The sequence below is a fragment of the Theropithecus gelada genome, chromosome 10 (genome assembly GCF_003255815.1).
Source record: "Theropithecus gelada isolate Dixy chromosome 10, Tgel_1.0, whole genome shotgun sequence".
Classification (NCBI taxonomy): Eukaryota; Metazoa; Chordata; class Mammalia; order Primates; family Cercopithecidae; genus Theropithecus; species Theropithecus gelada.
Genome location: NC_037678.1, coordinates 71,582,852 through 71,604,883, shown reverse-complemented (window position 1 = coordinate 71,604,883; position 22,032 = coordinate 71,582,852). Strand labels below are relative to the sequence as shown.

The 22,032-nt window shown below is 47.4% G+C and overlaps 1 protein-coding gene across 2 annotated transcripts; it reads left to right on the top strand.

The window, feature by feature from the left end:
- Positions 1–489: 489 nt before the first annotated feature.
- C10H20orf96 (chromosome 10 C20orf96 homolog) lies at positions 490–20,861 on the top strand. Of its 2 annotated transcripts, none has more exons than XM_025399206.1 (11): positions 490–1,024; positions 1,293–1,341; positions 1,929–2,046; positions 7,887–8,005; positions 12,478–12,636; positions 13,208–13,307; positions 14,252–14,409; positions 14,490–14,591; positions 14,758–14,844; positions 15,548–15,666; positions 20,517–20,861. In XM_025399206.1, the coding sequence occupies exons 1-11, from the start codon at positions 1,005–1,007 to the stop codon at positions 20,575–20,577; spliced, it is 1,092 nt and encodes a 363-aa protein (XP_025254991.1). In that variant the 5' UTR covers positions 490–1,004; the 3' UTR covers positions 20,578–20,861. The 2 variants fall into 2 exon arrangements, with proteins under 2 accessions (XP_025254991.1, XP_025254992.1); XM_025399207.1 differs by having other exon boundaries at positions 870–1,028.
- The last annotated feature ends 1,171 nt before the right edge of the window (positions 20,862–22,032 follow it).

The window sequence follows — 22,032 nt, the reverse complement described above, 5'->3', positions numbered from 1 at the left end:
GCAGACAGGCCAAATAAGGGGAGGACCTAGAAGTGACCATAGGGTTTAGCAAAGTGGAGGTCACCAATGATGTTGATGAGGGCAGTTTCAGTGGAGAGTGAAAGCCTGATTGAGTGAAGGGAAAACAATGGGAAACAGAATAGGCAAACCTAGGAGTTTTGCTTAAAATGAAGCAGACATGGGAGCTGGCTGGAGGGGAAGTGGCTTGTTTGTTCATTTAGAGACAGGGTCTTGCTCTGTCAACCAGGCTGGAATGCAGTGGCTGGATCATGGCTCACGGCAAGGCAGCCTGGACCTTTCTGGCTCAAGCGATCTTCCCACCTCTGGCCTCCCAAAGTGCTCTCATGCTTATATGCGTGACCCACCGTGTCCCGCTGTGGTGAAGCTTTTTAAATAGAAGAAATTTAAAAATACGTTGGTATACTGATGATACAAAGGAGAGGGAAAAGAGGAGGAAAAAACGGGGAGAACTGCTCGGCCAATATCTTTGAGAAAATGTGAGAGGATAGGATTCGGTGCACAAATGTAGGAATTGGTCTTAGTAGGCAGTTTATACGTAGTTACAGGAAGGAGGCAAGTAGGCGAGTAAATGGTGCTGTGAACTAGTGGGTTTACTGATTCCCAAAATTTCCTTAGTAAAATTGGAAGCAAACTCATTAGTCAAAAGTGAAGATAGCGAAGGAAGTGGTGGAAGTTTGATGAGAGTGGAGAAATATGATATAATATTTTAGGATTATGGGCAGAGCAAACTGAAGGGAATTTGAAAATTGAAAAGAGGGCCGAACTAGATTTTGCCTTGAGAGGTTAGTCCCTCTAGGCGCTCGGTAGCCGGCGTCGCGTTTCCTTGGAGACCGAGACGCTGGCAAAAGCATCGGGTCTCCGGACCTTTGAGTGGCGTGGGTTACTGCGCGATCTACACTGAGACAAGGAAGTTGGAAAAGCCGAGTAGTTATTCTAGAAGATCAGTGTCTCACAGACTCGCAGCTTCTCTTCCATTTTCCCCAATGGCGCATGTCTTACAAAAGTAGGTAAAAAAAAAAAAAAAAAAAAAAAAAAAAAATTGGAAGAAAGGCGGAATGCGCATGCCGCCCTCGCCTAGAGGTCGGCCCTCAGTCTTCTGACCCCGCCCTCTCCCCGCCCACATCTCCTTGGCCCCACCCCACTCCCGCGGCGCTATTGTACCCGGTGAACTGCAGTTTCTGGTTCAAGACTCCAATCCTGTTTTGAGTTGCTGCTTGCTGCCCCTTGGGCTGGGGATAATGGAAGTTCTTTCCCTTCCCAACTCTTTCCAGACCCAACCACTCTGGGACTTACTCCACAGTCTACGAGTTCCAGGTTTCGGTGAGTCTTGGGGGACTAGGGCTGGGGTGGGAGGCTCGCTGGCCCTGCAGTCCACCTGCCCTCCACTCTCACGGTTGTGACTGCTCCACGGATATAGACTGGAGACCCAAATTCCAGTCCCACCCGGGTCACACACTTTGCTGTTGGGAGCCAGAGCAAGCCTCAGAACCTCATTTTTCTCCTCTCACTGTCTTATCAGAATGTAAGGGTGTATTATGCTGCTCTCTTATTCATCTGATTGCTACTCTGGTTTCCTGAGGGTGGATGTTGCGTCTTTTCCATGCCTTCTGTTTCTCACAGTTCTTAGCACCTCACAGCCTGGATGTGCTTAGTAAATTCTGGCTGGCTGATAAAAAAAAAAAAGTGATAGCTAACATTTATGGAGCACTTACCACATGCTTCATAAATATCTCTCGGAATTCTTGTGCCAACAGGCAGAAGTAGGTTTTATTATTAGATCCACTTTACAGATGAGAAAATCGAGGCTCAGGGAGGTCAAGTCACTTGCTTGAGGTTACAGATATCTGAAAAGAGTGGAGCTGGGATATGAACTCATGGTGCTATGTGACTGGTTGTATATTTTGTAGGATTATGTTCCATGGCAGCAGTCCAAGCAGGAAACCAAACCATCTACTCTGCCTCCAGTCCAACAAGCCAACAGCCTTCATATAAGCAAAATGAAGACTTTGACTAGGGTCCAACCAGGTAGGTGGAGGCAGCTGGGAGCTGGTGTGGAGGTTAGAGACAGGATAGAGTGGCTGCTCTTGGCTCTTGGTGACACCACTTATATTAGGGTAGGCTAACTGATATAATAAACAATGCCCAAATTGCAAGTATTGATATAGAAGTTTATGTCTCATTTATGTCACAGTACATTTGTGGATCTGAGGAAGGAGGGATTCTGTTCCACATGGTCATTCAGGGATCCAGGTTCCTTTGACCTTGTGGGTCTGATATTTTGTAAGGTCTCGAAGTCTTCTGCTGGATACTTTTGCATTCAGCTGGCATAGAGGGAAGAGAGAGAACAAGAACATGGACAATTATGTGAGCATTTTTTTTGGGGGGGTCCAGATTTGAAGTGACAAATGTTACTCCTACTCATGTTTCAGGGGCCATAATTTAGCCACATGACCTCTGCTAACCACAAGGGAAGGTGGGAAATGTAGTCCTTCTGTTTTTCCAGGAAGAAAAGAAAACAAGGTTTGGTGAACTCATAGAATAATCTCTGCCACATCATTATCATGCTTTACAGGGGAATTCTGAGGCCTTGGGTCAGGCTCAGGCAGACATGGGGTCAGATTTTGGCTCTGCCATTTACTCACTTGGAAAAATCATTCATCTCTCTGAGCCTTGGTTTTCTCATTTGTGAAATGGGGACGCTAATACCACATAGGATTGTTGTAAGAATTAATAGCAAATATTTTGTAATATTTCTTTGGTATCCTGAAATGAACTTCATAGACAATATAGCATACTTATGTATACACCTATGTATAAAATCACTCATACCACCTCATTGCCTCCGAGTAAGTAATGTTAGATCAGCTCCCCTGTGGGCAACACTGAAACACAAAAAGGAGATGGGAGAGTAGAATGCCAAGTTGCCCTGCATCTCACCACCTTATTTTACCTCACTGATGCTGGATAGGGATATAGGCTCAGGCTCCCACCAGGCTCTACTGACATAGGTAGGCTGGGGGAGTGGAGTGAAGTCCAGAGGTGACCAGTCCCACCTCATGACACTTCATGAAATCTTGTCACTGTCGGACTCTGTTGACACTACCCTAGAGAGAGAGTCAGAGCACTACCTTCTTCTGCCAGGTAGGGATTAGAAGATGACCTCTCCACTCATTCCTGCCGGCACTATCCCAGTTGTGGAATCAGCACCACCAAGCAGGGAATGAAGGATCAGCTCCCTGCTGGACACTGCCAGCACTTCCCAGTGAGAAAACGGGAATAAATCCGTACAAATATTCCCAATGGGTTTTTCAGAAAGTGGAAAAACAATTCAGTGGAGGAAGAAAGCCTTTTCTACGGGTGGCGCTGGAGCAATCGGACATCCATAGGCAAAAAAACAAAAACAAAAACAAAAAATTTAAGTTTAACAACAAATATAAAAATTAGCTCAAAGATAAAATAAAATAGAAATTAAATGTAAAATGTGAAGCTGAAAAACTTTTAGAAGAAAACAGGAGAGAAAAATCTTTGGGGCCTAGGGCCAAGGGGAGTGCTTAGATATCACACCAAAAGCTTGACCCAGAAAAGAAAAATAGATGAATTGGACTGCATCAAAATTAAAAATTTTGTTCTGTGAAAGAACTTTTTTTTTTTTTTTTTGAGAAAGAGTCTCGCTTTGTTGCCCAGGCTGGAGTGCAGCTCACTGCAAACTCTGCCTCCCGGGTTCAAGTGATTCTTCTGCCTCAGCCTCCCAAGTAGCTGGACTGCAGGCATGTTCCACCATGCCCGGCTAATTTTTGTATTTTTAGTAGAGACAGGCTGGTCTCGAACTCATGACCTCAAGTAATCTGCCTGCCTCAGCCTCCCGAAGTGCTGAGATTATAGGCGAGAGCCACCGCACCCGGCTTATGAAAGACCTTTTTAAGAGGATGAAAAGACAAGCTATAGATTTGGAGAAAATATTTGCAAACCATGTATCTGACAAAGGACTACTATGTAGAATATCTCAGTAACTAAAAACCCAACAATGAAACAGACAATTCAGTTAGGCAATGGGAAAAAGACATGAAGAGACATTTCACCAAAGCAGATATACAGATGTCAAATAAGCACATTAAAAAGATGTTCAACGTCGTTAGCCATTGGGGTAATGCAGATGAAGCCACAGTGAGATATCACTGCATACCTGTCGAAATGGCTAAAATGAAAAAATAGTGATAGCACCAAATGCTAGCAAAGAGGAGAAATCAGATTGTGCGCAATTGCTGGTGGGAAGGTAAAATGATGCAGCCTCTCTGGAAATGAGTGTGGCAGTCTCTAACAACATTAAACATGCACTTCCTAGTAATCCGACCCAGCAGTTTTACTCTTGGGCATTTATTCCAGAGAAATGAAAACTTACATTCACACAAAAGCCAGTATGTGAATGTTCATAGCAGCCCTGTTCATTATACCTCAAAACTGGAAACAACCTTGAAGTCCCTCAATGGGTGAATGTTTAAACAAGCTATGGTGCATCCATACTATGGAAAACTATATAGCAATAAACAGGAAAGAACTACTGATATATTCAACAACTTGGATGAATCTCCAGAGAATTATGCCAAGTAAAAAAAAAAAAGTCAATCCCAACAGTTACATACTGGATGATTCCATTTATATAACCTTCTGGGAATCACAAAATTATAGAAATGGAGAACAGATTAGTGATTTCAGGGGTTAGGGCAGAGTTGTGAGGAGGGTGGTAAGGGGAGGGAAGTAGGTGTGATTGTAAAAGACAACAGGCAGGATCCTTGTGGTTATGGAAAAGCTCTATATCTTGCCCATCTTAATGTCAATATCCTGGTTGTGATATTGTACTGTACTTTTGCAGGATGTTGACTTTGGGAAAAACTGGGTAAAGGGTACATAGACTCCCTCTGTTTCCTTTCCTTTCCTTTTTCCTTTCCTTTTCCTTTTCCTTTTCCTTCCCCTCCCCTCCCCTCCCCTCCCCTTTCCTTTTTTTCAGACAGAGTCTCTCTCTGTCTCACACCCAGCCTGGAGTGCAGTGGTGTGATCTCAGCTCACTGCAATCTCCAACTCCCAGGTTCAAGCGATTCCCCTGCCTCAGCCTCCCAAGTAGCTGGGATTACAGGCGTGCACAGCCACACCTGGCTATTTTTTGTATTTTTAGTAGAGATGGGGTTTCCCCATGTTGGTCAGGCTGGTCTTGAACTCATAACCTGAGGTGATCCACCTGTCTCAGCCTCCCGAAGTGCTGGGATTACAGATGTGAGCCACACAGCCAGCCCCTCTGTATTCTTTCTTTCTTTCTTTTTTTTTTTTGGAGGCGGAGTCTCGCTCTGTCCCCCAGGCTGGAGTGCAGTGGCACGATCTTGGCTCACTGCAAGCTCCACCTCCTGGGTTCACGCCATTCTCCTGCCTCAGCCTCCTGAGTAGTTGGGACTACAGGCACCCCCCCGCACCATGCCCAGCTAATTGTTTTGTATTTTTAGTAGAGACAGGGTTTCACCTTATTTGCCAGGCTGGTCTTGATCTCCTGACCTTGTGATCCGCCCGCCTCGGCCTCCCAAAGTGTTGGCATTACAGGCGTGAGCCACTGCGCCCGGCCCCCTCTGTATTATTTCTTAAAACTGCTTGTGAATCTGAGCTATCTTGAAATAAAAGGTTGAATTTTAAAAAAAGATAAATCAGGGCTACTACCAATAATGAAAATAAATATTGTTAAAACTGCAAATCTTCCTTAAGCGTTTAAATTCAACTTAAGAATCTTACAATTTTTATAAATACTTGTAAGGGGGTTTTGGAACTTGGTTAATTAAATTCTCCTAAACCTTTTAAGCCACATCTTAAAATTTAACATATTCATTTGCATTTTCAAATAGTTCACTTGTCTGATTAACAAAAACCCATTGGGTATTTACGTAATTCTTGTATATCTAATAGTTAAACTTCTAAATTTGGGTAATCTGACCAGTCGAGGTGGCTCACACCTGTAATCCCAGCACTTTGGGAGTCTGAGGCAGCTGAATCACCTGAGGTCAGGAGTTCAAGACCAGCCTGGCCAACATGGTGAAACCCTGTCTCTACTGAAAATAAAAAAATTAGCCGGGTGTGGTGGTGGGCGCCTGTTATCCCAGCTATTCGGGAGACTGAGGCAGGAGAATTGCTTGAACCTGGGAGGCAGAAGTTGCAGTGAGCTAAGATCTCGCCATTGAATTCCAGCCTGGGCAACAGAGCCAGACTCCTTCTCAAAAAAAAAAAAAAAAAAAAAAAAATTAATATAGGTAGTCTTATGTTCTCTTAAATAATAAAAGTAATTTATACATATTTAATAAGAGTGTCTTAAATCTTTCAAGTTAAATCTAAATCAAAATCCCACTTACACTTGTAAAATTAGAATCACAAGATTAACCTATTAGTCATTCTATCTCTTATACAATACAACTAAAAACTGGATATGTACAGGTAATTTATAAATTAAACACAAAATTAATTTACTTAATCGTCTCCATAGTTAATGCCACCATTTCTCAAGATGAAGGACATTGATCTATTAAAGAGATTAATATCTTTCCCAGATGAGCTGGGTTGTACCTGAAGCAGGGATTTCGGTGGCGACTGAGAGTAGAGCTGGATCCACCTGGGTGATTTGTCTTATGTCATTGCATGACAGGCGGAGAGGAAACAGGGATTCTAAGAATATGCCCCCCAGATGCCTATACTCCCTATCTGGCAGAACCACAGCTCTTAGAGTGTTTCAGAGACAGCCAGTTGGAGTGTTGCATAGCCGCTGTGCCTTTGTCTGGTGTCGAGGTCCCACTTCTCAGGTCACCAGAAGTAAGAGTAACAACTGGTAATGTGTATCCAGCACTGAATATGCATCAGGCACTATTCCGAATACCTTTAAGGTATAGTAACTTCTTTCATCTTCATGAAGACCCTACGAGGTAGGCATGATGATTATTCCCATTTTATAGGTGGACGAATGGAGGGACACAGAGGTCATTTGACTTGCTCAAGGTCACACAGCTAACAGAAGGCAGAGCCTGGATTTTTTAAAATTTTATTTTTATGATTATATATATATATATATTTTTTAAGATGGAGTCTCTGTCTGTCGCCCAGGCTGGAGTGTGATCTCACACCACTGCAACCTCCACCTCCTGAGTTCAAACGATTCTCTTGCCTCAGCTTCCCAAGTAGCTGGGATTACAGGCGCCCACCATTATGTCCATCTAATTTGTTGTATTTTTAGTAGAGACAGGGTTTCACCATGTTGGCGGGGCTCGTCTTGAACTCTTGACCACAGGTGATCCTCCCGCCTTGGCCTCCCAAAGTGTTGAGATTACAGGCGTGAGCCACCCTGCCTGGCCAAGAGCCTGGATTTAAACTTAGACTGTCTGGCTCATTAGTTCTTGTTCTTAACCCCTACCCCATCAGGCCTTCTGTCAGCCAGGTTGGTGGGACAGCAGGGATTTGGATTCAGGCCTGCTAGACTCTGGTCTTTCTGCTGTCCTGTGCTGCAGCAGCTACTGGAAAGACACAAGGAGTGGGAGTTCCCGACTCTCTTTCTGACTGGACAGTTGGGAGCGGGGTTCCTGGCTGCCCCGCCCTCCCCTCTGCCCATGCTCATAGTTACTTCTTTCACATGGGCTTGTCGCTCCCTTATATTGAGGCCCAGAGTAGGTCCTGGGAGCTTAATGAAGGGTGTGAATTTCACTGTCAGTCTAGTGTCACATTATAAGGCAGCCAGAGGGTGGAGCTGGGGCCTGGCCTGCCTCTCATTAAAGGTGCGCTCCCGGGAACCTGGCCTCAGGCCTGCCTGTACCCTCATTCTCTCCCTGTCCTTTCCTGTCTACCCCTAGTGTTCCACTCCAAGCCCACTAGAGTGGTGACAAGCTACCAGCCAAAGAATCCACGAGAACTACATAGAAGGCAGAAGTTGGACCCTGGGAAGATGCAGGCCAAAATCCGGTTAATGAAGGTATGAGGCACATCTTCCCTGGACACTGGGCCCAGGGCGGGGACGGGGATGATGGCTCTAGCAAACATGTGCTGAGAACTTTGTGGGTGCCAGACTTGACTCATTTCTTCCTCACAGGAACCATGCGAGCACGCTTATCCTCGTTCCTATTTTACAAACCGGGAAACTGAGGTGCAGGGAGATAAATGACATGCACCAGGTCACACAGTCAGGAAATGGCCGGATCAGGGGTCAAAGCCAGTTATACAAAGCATTTGCTGTTGTTTAAGACTCAAGAAATTATCAGAATTGCTTGTTATTTTGTTGCATTAGGAACAGGATCTAGTGGCTTCTTTATCTTAAAATTTCCAGTAACTTGGCTGGGTGTGGTGGCTCATGCCTGTAATCCCAGCACTTTGGGAGGTCTAGGTGGGTGGATCATTTGAGGTCAGAGTTCGAGACCAGCCTGGCCAACATGGTAAAACCCCATTTCTACTCAAACTACAAAAATTAGCTGGGTGTGGTGGCACACACCTATAGTTCCAGCTACTCAGGAGGCTGAGGCAGGAGACTCGCTTGAACCTGGGAGGCAGAGGTTGCAATGAGCTGAGATGGTGCCACTGCACTCCAACCTGGAGGACAGAGTGAGACTCCATCTCAAAAAAAAAAAAACAAAATAAAACAAAAATTCCAGTAAATTAAACTTTCATACAGTGTACTTTGAAGCAAGCCTTAGAAACTGACAATTAAAATTTTCACATCAATCGATACGATTGTAGGTAATTAATTTCCTTGCTATACATTGTTTTATGGCTTCTGGAATTATCTGAACAATGTTTCAAAGTATTTGAAATGCCTAAAGGAAAACAAGTCCTTAGCATACATAGCAGAAAGTAAAATACTAAGTATTATAAAGACTACAAAATACTATAGAATAATTCTTCAAGAAAGTTTTTAATAGCTCAATGAACAATGACTACTATATAAAGAACAAGGGAAAATATAATTTGCTTTGAAACTTTTTTTTCCCCTTTAACCTTTTATCTTGCAAAATGGTTTAGAGGTGGCCCAGTATTCTTAAAGGAGGAACTAATATTTCTGTTATTTTTATTTTTTTTGAGACAGAGTTTCACTCTGTCGCCCAGGCTGGAGTGCAGTGGCAAGATCTCAGGTCACTGCAACCTCCACCTCCCAGGTTTGAGCAAGTCTCCTGCCTCAGCCGCCTGAGTTGCTGGGATTACAGGTGCCCAACACCACACCCAGCTAATTTTTTGTATTGTTAGTAGAGACGGGGTTTCACCATGTTGGCCAGGCTGGTCTCCAACTCCTGACCTCAGGTGATCTGCCCGCCTTGGCCTCCCAAAGTGCTGGGATTACAGGTGTGAGCCACTGTGCCCGGCCATTTCTGTTATTTTTATCCTAACTTTAGAGGGGTTTCTGTGTTTTTGATTGATATAAAAGCTGAACCTGGACAATTTGGCTCTAAAACTTGTGCTCCTAACCAGTCCAGTTCTTAATACTGTCTCTTACCATCTTTCATTCATTTAGTGAATCAACAAATATTGATTGAGTACCTACCATGTGCCAGGTTCTGTTCTGAGTGGGAGGATTCACCAGTGATGTGGCCTCTGATCTTAGGGAACTTACATTCTATTGGATGGGGGAGACTGACAATCAACAAGAGAAAGATATTTGAAGTGATGATAAGAGCCAAAGAGAAGCCTAAGAATAAGGTTGGGGGCTAGAGGCACGGAGGAGAGTGTGGCAGTAATTGTTTTAGGTAGGGTGCTAATGAGAGGCTGCTAAGGTGGGTGACATTTGAACTGAAACCCTAGTGCTGCTGTTTCAGTGGGCCCAGGACTTGGAGAATAATGTTTTTCACAAGATACTTCTGGGTATTTTGGTCTGGTGATGTAGAGACAAGATAGTGGAGTGGCTAGGAGCCTGGACTTCAAGGATGACTGCTCTGCTATGTGTGACCTTGGATAAGTCACTGAATTTAATCCTTAGTATCCACATTGATTGATTGAGACAGGGTCTCGCTGTGTCATCCAGGCTGGAGTGCAGTGGCATGATCATGGCTCACTGCAGCCTGGACTTTCCAAGCCCAAGTGATCCTCCCACCTCAGCCTCTGAGAGTAGCTGGGACTGTAGGCATGCACTACCATGCCCAGCTAATTTTTGTAGAGATGGGATCTCCCTTTGTTGCCCAGGCTCTAATTCCTGGGCTCAAGTAATCCTTCCACCTTCCTCTTCCAAAGTGCTGGGATTACAGGTGTGAACCACTGTGCCTGAGTGCTGTTCGCTTTTATAAAGTTGGCCTAATAATAGTGCCCATCTCTTAGGGTTGCTGTGAGGGTGATGTGCTGATGTGCTGCAGTGCATATGAAGTGCTTAGCACAGTATCAGCCGCATAGTAAGCACTCAATACATCGGCATGATTACTGTTATATGAGAAATAAAGGAGCTGAGGAGTAGGAAGGGGTAGTTTTTAGTAAACGATAGAGAAATGAGGAAGAACAGGAATAAATAAAAGAGCAAATATTTATGGCAGGGGTAGAGGGTTAGAGCCAGAAGTATCACCTGTTGTTCACTGAGTGCATATGAGTGCACTCTCACTAAGCAGCTTGATTGTAAATTTCATCTCATTTATTTATTTATTCTTTGTTTTTTTTAAAGACAGGGTCTTGCTCTGTCACCTAGGCTGAAGTGCAATGGCACAATCATAGCTCACTGCAGCAGTAAACTCCTGGGCTCAAGAGATCCTCCTGCCTCAGCCTCCCAAGTAGCTAGGACTATAGGTGCACACCACCATGCCCAGCTAACATTTTAATTTTTTTAAAATTTTATTTATTTACTTACTTACTTTTTGAGACAAGTTCTTGCTCTGTTACCCGGGCTGGAGTGTGGTGGCACAATCTCAACACTGCAGCCTCGATCTTCTCGGCTCAAACATTCCTCCCACCTCAGCCTCCTGAGTAGCTAGGACTGTGGGCGTACACCACCACGCCCAGCTAATTTTGTTTATTTTTTGTAGACATGAGGTCTCACTATGTTGCCCAGGCTGGTCTTGAACTCCTGGCCTTGAGTGATCCTCCCACCTGGGCCTCCCAAATTGTTGGGATTACAGGCGTGAGCCACTGCACCTGTCCAATCTCATTTATATTTTATGGCAGTTCTCTAAAACAGGTATTAGTTTCCTTACCTTTAGAATGAATATAAGGAGGCTCTGAAACATTAACTAACTTGCCCAGATTCTTTTAGATGGTAAGTGGCTGAGCTGGGATTTGAACCAAGGTGTGTCTAGGTTCAACATCCAAGTCTTAGTCACTACGTGGTTCAGCCATGCCTTGCAGTTTTAAGGCTATGCAGTTCTTGTTTTAGCATAGTGGAAAGACAGACATCGGGACTCAGAAGTCTGGCTTTCCAGTTCCAACCCTGCCACTTCTTGACTGTGTGACACTGGGCAAGTCATTAAACTCTCTGAGCCTCCACTTAATCAGCAACACAGAGTTAGTAAACGTAGAGCTGTTGGCAGGTGAACCGATACCATGTGCCACATGTGGAGCAATGCATGGCAACTGGCCTGGCATGTAGAGGGCCCTCAGCAATTGTTATTGTTACTGTAGATTTTATGCACCTGCTGGGTGTAATCTTAGGGGAGTCACTTAACTCTCAGACCCTCCTTGTTCCATAGGGGGCTGTTATGTGAAATGAGAGTACTCATTAGCTCCACGGCCTGCCAGGAAATGCTGACGTTTATCATCCACTTTGCCTCCCCTGCTTCTCCTCCAGACATGGTGGTCGCTCTGCCACCTTCTTACCTACCTGGGGCGTTTGTTACTATTGTTGGGATGGAATCTTCCTCTGTCACCCAGGCTGGAGTGCAGTGGCACGATCTCAGCTCACTGCAACCTCCGCCTTCCAGGTTCAAGCGATTCTCCTGCCTCAGCACCCCCAGTAACTGGGATTACAGGCATGCGCCTCCACGCTCGGCTAAGTTTTGTATTGTTAGTAGAGACAGAGTTTCACCATGTTGGTCAGGCTGGTCTCGAACTCCTGACCTCGTGATCGGCCCACCTTGGCCTCCCAAAGTGCTGGAATTACAGATGTGAGCCACCCTGCCCGGCCCTTATTATTATTTATATATTTCATTGATTCTGAGAAGCCATTGATATTAAGGCACATCTTTATTTACCCACTAATAATGTATTTGTTGATTATATGGTGACACGCCACCAACTGTAAGATGCACCCGCACCTCAGGGATGTGAAATGATGGGTACACGTGCGTTTCCGAAGGGAGGAGAGTCCCGGAGCTCCCGGGCGGCGCAGACAATGGGGAACCGCCGCCCAGCTTGGGCCGCATTTACCAGCAGAAGGCCGCAAGGGGGCGGGAGTCTGGCGGGGTTGGGGCGGCGGTCCACGGGCTTTTGGGGACTCCGGCCGGGCAGGGCGCAGCGCCGCCTCTCTACTCTTCCCTCCGCCCGCAGATGATGCTCAGGAACGGGAGGACCGCTCTGCGAGAGCTCCAAAGCCATGAGAACTTCCTCACCAAGCTCAACGAGGAGCTGATCGAGACCATCCAGGACATGGAGAACAGCACGACCCTGAACGTGCGGGCCCTGCTGCAGCAGCAGGACGTCCTAGCGGTGAGACCCGCGCCTCTGCCCTCGGTGCCGGCAGTGCCCGCGGCATCCGCCCGCCCTCCTTCCCTCCCTCCACGTGCTCGTGCGCCCTCTCCTGCCCTTCCCTGCCCATTGCACATGCCGCTTCCTCCAACTGGAAGACGCATTTCTTCAACTTCACTCCCCTCACCTGGGCTTTGCAAGAGGACCGAGATGGGAGTTTCATCCCAACGCGCCAGCACTCACTGGCCAGGAGACTTTGAGTTAACTTTGCCTCCCTGAGCTCTGTGAAATGCGGCACAATAGCACCCGTCCCAGAGGGGGTTTACCTGGCACATATTGTACCCGTGCAAGAGGTAGCTGCTACCACCACCAGCATTTGCAAACACCTCTACGTGTAATAGCAAGCGATCTGTATGTATTTATATAGTCCTTACAACAATCCTAAGGGTGGACTCTGTTATTGTCCCGATTAGCCTCTGGTCAGGTTTCTGGGAGTGAGGTTGGGATTCGGGACTCCTCTGAGGAAGTGCTGGGTGGCCGCTTCTGAGAGCCAGCAGAGCCTGTGGGTGAGTTGACCCCACCCCTCCCACAGACCATCATCGACATCTTGGAGTATTCAAACAAGAAGAGGCTGCAGCAATTGAAGTCTGAGCTTCAGGAGTGGGAAGAAAAGAAGAAATGCAAGATGAGCTGTAAGAATCCCTGGGTGAATTCCGTGACCCTCCCCGTGGCACCTTGGGGAAGTTAGCAGCACAGCATTCATCTTGTACTTGCCATTCAGAAACCCTCAGCCCCATCGTCTCTCTTCTAGGCAGATGGGAAGGCTAAGATACAGAGCGAATAGCCTACTTACCCAGCACTTAGCACTTTCCAGGCCCCATGTCTGGGTCTCTACCAATGTCTGCATTGTTACAGGCACACACCCAGTCATTGCAACTACCTGGAGGCAGGGAAGCTGTCCTTTTTACAGGGGAGGAAACTGAGACTAAGAGAGGTGAAGTAGCTTGTGGAAGGTTTTATAGCTAGGAGCCAGAATCCAACTCTAGCCTGGCTCCGTTTCCTGCCAAGGTCCTTCTGGGAGTCAGTGGCTGGGCTAGAACCTAGGTCTCCTGGCTTCCATCCTGCCTGGCCTGTGGTTCCTTTTCCCTGAGCAGACTACACAGCTGCTGAGCAGAGGGGCAGTGGATCAGGCAACCCCAGACATTGGGGATCTCTCTCTGGAGGAAGACAGGATAGACTTTGTCTTAATCCTGCCATGGGTTGTGTCTTGGGAGCCACTGTCACCCCATCTGCCTGGTCTCACTTCCTTGAGTGTGTCTCTGAGGAGACTGAAGTCTGGAGAGGGACAGTCTTGGTGAGGGCCACACTGCAAGTCAGTGGCAGAGTGGGGACTAGTCTAGGGATCGTGTACCAATTCCCTTCCTTTTTCCTACCCAGCATTGCCTCTTCTCCTGCAGGGGTGGAAAACCCTCTAGAGCCTTATCTTTTAACCACCTCCCTGCCCTGTGTGAGCTCACCTCAGCCCAGACCCCAGTTATTGGCCAAGGAGACCTTGCCTCCTGGGCCTCCTGGGGCCCAGGTGCTTGAGGGAAGGTCTTGCCTCCTCTCCCTGCCGACCTCCCTAACCCCTCCCCAGCTCTAGAGCAGCAGGTGGAGCAGCTGAATGCTAAGATTGAGAAGACCCAGGAGGAAGTGAACTTCCTGAGCACTTACATGGACCATGAGTATTCCATCAAGTCTGTCCAGATCTCCACCCTTGTGCGCCAGCTGCAGCAGGATAAGGACAGTCAGCAGGTGGGGGACCCCCTGCCCCTCCCCCACCAGACTGTGTGGGAGTCCGGGCTGGTGGCCAACACCCTTCTGCTGGATCCCAGGATGAGCTGGATGACCTCAGTGAGATGCGCAGAAAGGTCCTGGAATCCTTGTCTGACAAGATTCAGAAGAAGAAGAAAAAAATTCTGAGTTCTGTGGTGGCAGTGAGTAGCCAGTTGCTGTGTGGGAGGCGGGGGATCCAGGTCCCACTCCCACCCCCTCTTCTTCCCCATCCTCTGCCTCCAGGCCCACTGCAGCCCTATTGCTCTCTACCATGTTTTGCTGCCCAGGAAGAGGCACCTGGGGGCCAGACCTCTTCTTCCTCCACAGAAAACCCAGCATCCCTATGAGGAGGCTCTCCTACAGAAGATATGGGAAAGCCAGGACTTCCTGAAATGCATGCAAAGGTTCAGCGAAGTGCGTGGGCGAGGAAGGTGGTGGTCCCTGTAGGGCAGCAGTGGGTGGGCAGTCCCCACAGCCTGTGGGAATGGGTCAGGCTTCTCCTGATCTGGCACTCAGGAGGTCTCTAACTTTGGTGTTGGCCTGCCTCCTTGCCGGTGCCGTTACTGTCACTTGTCTTTCATCTGGGAAGGTGATTGGCACCGACCTAGGCCTTGCCTCGTTAGCCTGCATCGCCGGTTATGAACCATTTGCAACATCATCAAGCATCACCTATTCAGCCATTAGCCACCTTGCATCTTTACCCCTTGCTTCTTGTCACTGCCCACCACCCATTATCAGTGTTAATGAACCACCATCACTGCCTTCTTGAATTAATTTTCATTATCTTGCCTCTTCATCGGTTTTTAATGTGCATGCCCTTCGCTATTTCTGCCAGCCTCCATTTATTCCCATGATTGAGCGTTCTCCGCCAGTTTGTAACCTGTCTCCGTTCTCCATGATCCCTCACCTGTTTCAGCACCACTGAATATTGTCACTCACTTGGAAGCCAGCCCCACCCTGCATGGGGAGGTCCCCTCTCTGGAGTCCAGCAAGTCCCAGTAACAGAGCCCATACCATTTCCCCAGATAGCTTTGCTCCTTGTTCATTTTGACCTTTCTCCCTTTGGTTGGGGGGCGTTTGGCTTCTCTCTTCTCCCCTGCTATGCCTTTCCTCTCAGTTTATTGACCAGTTTGAGGAGAACATGCCCGTATTAAGGGCCGAGGTGGAAGAGCTCCAAGCCCAGACCCGGGAACCCCGAGAGGTCGTGTTTGAGGATGTTCTGCTTCGGAGACCCAAGTATGTGATGTTTTTGCCACTGCCTCTTAAACCAGCCACACTCTGAGCTCACAGAGGCTCTCTGTTCTTGGGGAAGGCAGCCTGGTGTGGATGGCAGAACCCTGTACAGGGAGGGAGGGGCCTAGGTTTCCGCCTTGGACCTGCCACTGACCAGGGGCCTCCGATTCCCATCTGTACACAGCGGACTGGGTTGTGTAATCTCTAAGGGCTCTTCTAGTTCCCAGATTCCATGTATCAACCAAGTGGGTGCAGCCCTTCACTTCTGGGTTCTTGAGGAAGGCAGAGTTGAGTGGGCTGGTTGGCTTCAGGGAAGAATAGCCTGGAAGACACTCCACAAGGAGAGAAGGATGTCCTCTTCACTTGGCAGGTTTTTGGACCCTAGAAACCAATTCTTTGCCTACCCTCCCTTGGGCAAGCCCTCTGCGATTGGGTTGGGGGTCCCCCAGGCTTACCTCTCCATGATGACACCACAGGACCATGTGTGGCAGAGCCTAGCATTTGCAAATTCTTTAATTTTTCTTCTTCGTCTGTATCTGTCTCTCCCTCCTATCCTTTTCCTTCCTTCTACTCTCCTATTGCCATCTCTTCCTTTTTTTCTTTTTCTAAAAAAAAAAAAAAACCCAAAACAAAATGCTATTGGATTTATGAAGTGCCTCTGAATGCCAGGCACTGTGTGAATGAAAACAGTTCTCGGCCCTGCCCTCATGGAGCCAAAGAGGGAACTGGACGTGAGTCGATAATGAGCCACAAGTAACTGTGGAGTTGCAGCGGAGCCTGGAGCTGCAGAGTAGAGTACATGCCACTGTGAAAGTGACTCTTAGGGGCCGGGTGCGGTGGCTCACGCCTGTAATCTCAGCACTTTGGGAGGCCGAGGTGGGTGGATCATGAGGTCAGGAGTTCAAGACCAGCCTGGCCAAGTTGGTGAAACACCGTCTCTACTAAAAATACAAAAATTAGCCGGGTGTGGTGGCGGGTGCCTGTAGTCCCAGCTGCTTGGGAGGCTGAGGCAGGAGAATTGCTTGAACCTGGAATGCAGAGGTTACAGTGAGCCGAGATTGTGCCACTGCATTCCAGTCTGAGCGACAGAGCGAGACTCCATCTCAAAAAAAAAAAAAAAAAAAAGTGACTCAGGACAGTGAGTCTGGGCAGTCAAGAAGGTTTTCCTGAGGATGTGACATTTGAACTGAGGCCTGAAGGATGCATAGAAACTCACTAGGCAAAGGAGACTGATGGGGGAGCTGAAGGAAGAGCAATTCTAGGGAGTGGTGCTAGGGTCTCCAGGGGATGTAATAAATAGTCACCTGTTGTCTTTACCTGAGCTCTGAACACAGTGAATGAGATTGAAAGAGGTAAGGTGCATGCGGGCCAGGTTATCACCTTTGTTCGGGTGAAGCTGATTTTAGAGACTGTGGCTTATATTTCTAGGCATGTTGGTCTCTGAATAGTGAACCCAGAATTAGGCAAATTGAACCACCCAGTTGTGGTGGAGCTGGACCCACGTGGAGCCAGGCCTTGGGGCAGAGAAGAGTGGAGTCCTTTTGGGTTGCTCGCTGCTGAGAGAGGAAGGGACTGGGCTCCCTGTGTCCCCTTCCTCTCCTCACACTCACCATTCCGGTGGTCATACCCCCTTTCCAAAAGCAGAATATGAAGGGGCAGAGAGAGGCCAGGAGCAATACACTCATGGATGCCCTTTCACACGGAAGGGAACACTAGGAGTAAAGAAGCAGATTTTCACTCCTAAAAAGTGGAAATGGCACGCTGTTAACCAGAGCGTCTCTAACTGGAACATACCCAGGAAACACCTGGAGATCATGTTAAAAAGCAGATTCCAAGTCAGTAGGTCTCAGTTGGGCTCACGATTCTGCATTTCTTTCTTTTTTTCTTTTTTTTTCTTTTTTTTTTTTTTTGAGACAGAGTCTCACTCTGTCTCCCAGGCTGAAGTGCAGTGGCGCCATCTCAGCTCACTGCAACCTCCACCTCCTGGGTTCAAGTGATTCTCTTGTCTCAGCCTCCTGAGTAGCTGGGATTACAGGTGTGCACCACCATGCCTGGTTAATTTTTTTATCTTTAGTAGAGATGGGGTTTTACCATGTTTGCCAGGCTGGTCTCGAACTCCTGACCTCAAATGATCCACCTGCCTTGGCCTCCCAAAGTGCTGGCATTACAGGTGTGAGCCACCATGCCCAGCCTGATTCTGCATTTCTAAGAAGCTCCCGGGTGATGCTTATGCTACTGCTCTATGAACCAACTACATGTTGAGCCTTGAGCTGTGAAGGAGCTGTGGTTGGAAGGAACTTGGCATTGACACGGAGCTGGTGAGGCCAGTGTGGTTGGAACGAAGAGTGACAGGGAGAGTGGTGGGAAGGGAGCAGGGCAACTCAGCCCCAGGGACCTCTGTGCAGTGCCCTATAGGGCCAGATTTTCTGCCTGATCCCAGAAGCAAAGGATCTTAAGCCACGTGGTGACATGATCAGATTTGTATTCCGAAAAAGTCAGTTTGAAAAGAGCATGGTGGGCTAGGTGTGGTGGCTCATGCCTGTAATCTCAGCATTTTGGGAGGCCAAGGTGGGAGGATTGCTTAAGTCCAGGAGTTCGAGACCAGCTTGGGCAACATGGTGAAACCCCATCTCTACAAAAAATACAAAAATTAGCCAGGCATGGTGGTGTGTGCCTGTAATCCCAGCTACACGGAAGGCTGAGGCAGGAGGATTGCTTGAGTCCTAGAGGCAGAGGTTGCAGTGAGCCAAGATGGTGCTACTGCACTCCGGCCTGCGTAATAGAGTAAGACTCTTTCTTAAAAGAAAATAAAAGAGCATGGGGATGAGATTGGCAAGGAGCCAGAGTGGCAGCTGGAATTCTACTGGGTGTGAGGGCAGTTGTCCAGGGGAACATGGGGAGTGGCCTGGCCAAGTGTGTGGCAGAAGAGGTGGGAGAAATAGATGGATTGGAGAAATATTTAGGAAGGCAAGAAGGACTTGTATGACTTGGGACGTACAGGAAAGGGAGATATCAAGAATAATCCCTGGGCTCCTGACTTTTGTAATGGAGTGGTGGTGGTGTCAAATGCAGAGATTGGGAAGGCTGGGATGGGGTGAGGGATGTGTATGTAGGCACAGTCAAAAGTTTACTTGGAGGCAGGCATGGTGGCTCACACCTGTAATCCCAGTGCTTTAGGAGGCTGAGGAAGAAGGATCGCTTGAGGCTGGGAGTTCGAGACCATGGGACAACATAGTGAGACCTCCATCTCTACAAAAAATAAAACAATTAGCCATATGTGGTGGCACATGCCTGTGGTCCCAGCTATTTGGGAGGCAGGAGGATTGATTGAGGAGTTCCAGGCTACAGTGAGCTGTGATCGCCCTACTGCAGTCCAGCTTCAGTGACCGAGTGAGACCATGTCTCAAAACAAAACAAAAAACCATACAGTTGACTTGGACAGTAAGTTTGGTTTACATGAGGTATCAAGGTGGAGTCATTGGGTGGGCAATTGACAAGATAAGTGTAGACCTCAGAGGACAGATATTGGCTGGAAGTAGAAATTTAGGTGTTGCCAGCATAGAGATGCACTTTTTTATAAAACTATTATTATGAAAAATTTCAAATATAAAGAAAAGTAGAGAGAATGATATAATGAATAGCCAGTTTTGCCCATCTAGATTTAAATTTTTTTTTTTTTTTTCCCATATTGTTTTCTTGTTTTTTCTTTTTTTTTTTTTTTTTTTTTTTTTTTTTTTTTTGGTGAATGGTATTGTAAATTGCAAGTATCCTGACATTTCCTACCTAAATACTTCATGTGTATCAGTAGATTATTGAAACTATGAGAGAGGATGGTCTCCTTGGAAGAGAGAAAGAATAAAAGAGAGTGTAATTCTTCAACCTCTTAAATATTTGTGCTGGTCCCTGCGATGGGGAATATATTGCTGATGGGAATCCATCTCTCTTGCTACTTTCATGGAAATAATAATGCCTGTCATTCACTGAACACTTATTATATGCTGGCATGGTCTCATTTAATCTTTCCACCAATAACTGAGGTTAGGATTTTTTTTTTTTTTTTTTTTTTTTTTTTTTTTTGAGACAGAGTCTTGCTTTGTCACCCAGGCTGGAGTGCAGTGGCGTGATCTCGGCTCACTGCAAGCTCCATCCACCTTCTGGGTTCATGCCATTCTCCTACCTCAGCCTCCCAAGTAGCTGGGACTACAGGCGCCTACTACCATGCCCAGCTAATTTTTTTGTATTTTTAGTAGAGACGGAGTTTCACTGTGTTAGCCAGGATGGTCTCGATCTCCTGACCTAGTGATCCACCCACCTCGGCCTCCCAAAGTGCTGAGATTACAGACGTGAGCCACTGTGCTCGGCCAACTGAGGTTAGGATATTAAACCCATTTGACAGATGACGAAACTGAGGCTCACCTGGGGTCTGGCACTTCAAGAGTGCTTTTCACTTAAGTGCCAACTGAAGGAGTGAGGCTGGGAGAGTAGAAATAGCTTGCTCAAGGTGACACGGAGTCAAATTATCAAACCTGTCATCCTCACTCCAAAGCCAGTGATTATCTTGAGGGCCCCCAGCATTTCAGAGCTGAGTTCCTGCTGCCTCTTGACCTCAGACTTGTCAGGGAAACATTCGTCCTGCCAAACTCATTTATTTTCCATTTTTGATGTGTGTGTGTGTTCATGCTTGTGTATGCACATTTGGGCTTTGAGGTCACAGATAGGTCACAGATTGTATTTTGGGATTGCCCCCCAACCCAAGTAAGTACCAGGGTTCTAAAGAGCAGGGCTCCCCTGAGCGGGTGCTCCCATACCCCCACCTCTGGTCTCTCATGGCCCTCTGTGCTGCCTCCCACCAGGTGCACCCCAGACATGGATGTCGTCCTCAACATTCCTGTGGAAGAGCCGCTACCCTTCTAGATGGCAGTGCCATGGGCTGCCCTCCCCTCCTGCTCTCTCCCCAGCACCTGGAGCCTTGGATCATTTACTTCCAGGACCGAGTCTCCATTCAGACCCTGATCTACAGTCTCCCTGCTCCCTGTGCCCTTCCTCCCTCTTTCTTTCCCTCCCTCCCTCCCTTTCTCCCTCCCTCCTTTCTCTCCTTCCTGCAGTTTTTTCCTCTCTTCTTCCCTTTTTTCTGGTTGGTGCTGTTGGGCCAGGTGGGAATTTCCAGTTAAATCTGCTGTTTCTTTTTTACCGATAAAGCTGGATTTACATTTGCTTTTTTGCCAGTATCTTGGGGTCCCCAGCTGGGCCTTGCAGAAGATACGGTGGCAACGAACTTCGTCTTAAGATAAGGGGCGGGCAGCTGTGCTAACTGCATCTGGGGCTCAAAACTTCTCCAGAAGAAGTGCTGGAGCAACCCCTTGCCTGAGTCTCCATGGCTCTGTGGCTCTGGGCCACTCCTCCTGGTGCAGTTGGGAGCCCAGCTTCTCTCCACTCTGTGCCCAGACCTGTTGCGGGCATTGTGGAGGCTGACAGGCTTATTGAGTTTAATACCCCTGGGAACTTGCTAGGCCTTCAGTGCTTGGAACAACTCAGAAGGGCTACTCTGGCTCCAGAACTTCCTGAAGGCTCAGCTGCAATTACCCTTGGGCCTGCATTGCAGCTGGACTTCTCCCTGTGCCCAATCCTGCATGCTTCTGTCTTCCTCAGTTGTTGGTTCCAAGAGCACTCATTGATCAACGTTGTACACCCTACACTCCATCTCAGAGTTGGCCTCTCTGGGGATCTAGGTTGCTACAACCCCCAAGAGACTCTGGTCACTCACAGATCCACTTTGTGTTAAGAGACTTTTGGTTAGAGGTAACAAAACAACCAAATCACATTGGCCTAAACTATGAAGGGCTCAGATCAATAAATAGCTTAGATGAGGCTTTATCCAGAAATCAAGTGATGGCACTAAGGACTTGGTTTCTATTTATCTACTTTGTTTTCTGAGGTGTTGCCCTTTCCTTAAGGTCAGCACCGCTTGTGGCCCCAATATGCCAGCATCTCCCAGGGTTGTGCAGGTCCTTGTACATGTCCTGTTGGAAAGAGAGAGACTGACTGTGTCCCAGAATTTTTAGCCAGTGTATTAAGATTCACTATAATTGGGCTGGGCACAGTGGCTCACGCCTGTAATCCTAGCACTTTGGGAGGCCGAGGCAGGTGGATCACTTGAGGTCAGGAGTTTGAGACCATCCTGGCCAACATGGCAACACCCTGTCTCTACTAAAAATACAAAAATTAGCTGAGCATGGCAGCAGGCACCTGTAATCCCAGCTACTCAGGAGGCGCTTGAACCTGGGAGGCAGAGGTTGCAGTGAGCTGAGATTGTGCCACTGCACTCTAGTCTGGGTGACGGGATGAGACTCCATCTCAAAAAAGAAAAAG

Bases quoted from the DNA above. Each gene is read 5' to 3' on its own strand.
- C10H20orf96 (XM_025399206.1), top strand. From the start codon at position 1,005: ATGGCGCATGTCTTACAAAA. The intron at 2,047-7,886 runs GTAGGTGGAGGC...GTCTACCCCTAG, and splicing joins TTTGACTAGGGTCCAACCAG to TGTTCCACTCCAAGCCCACT. The intron at 15,667-20,516 runs GTATGTGATGTT...GCCTCCCACCAG, and splicing joins GTTCTGCTTCGGAGACCCAA to GTGCACCCCAGACATGGATG.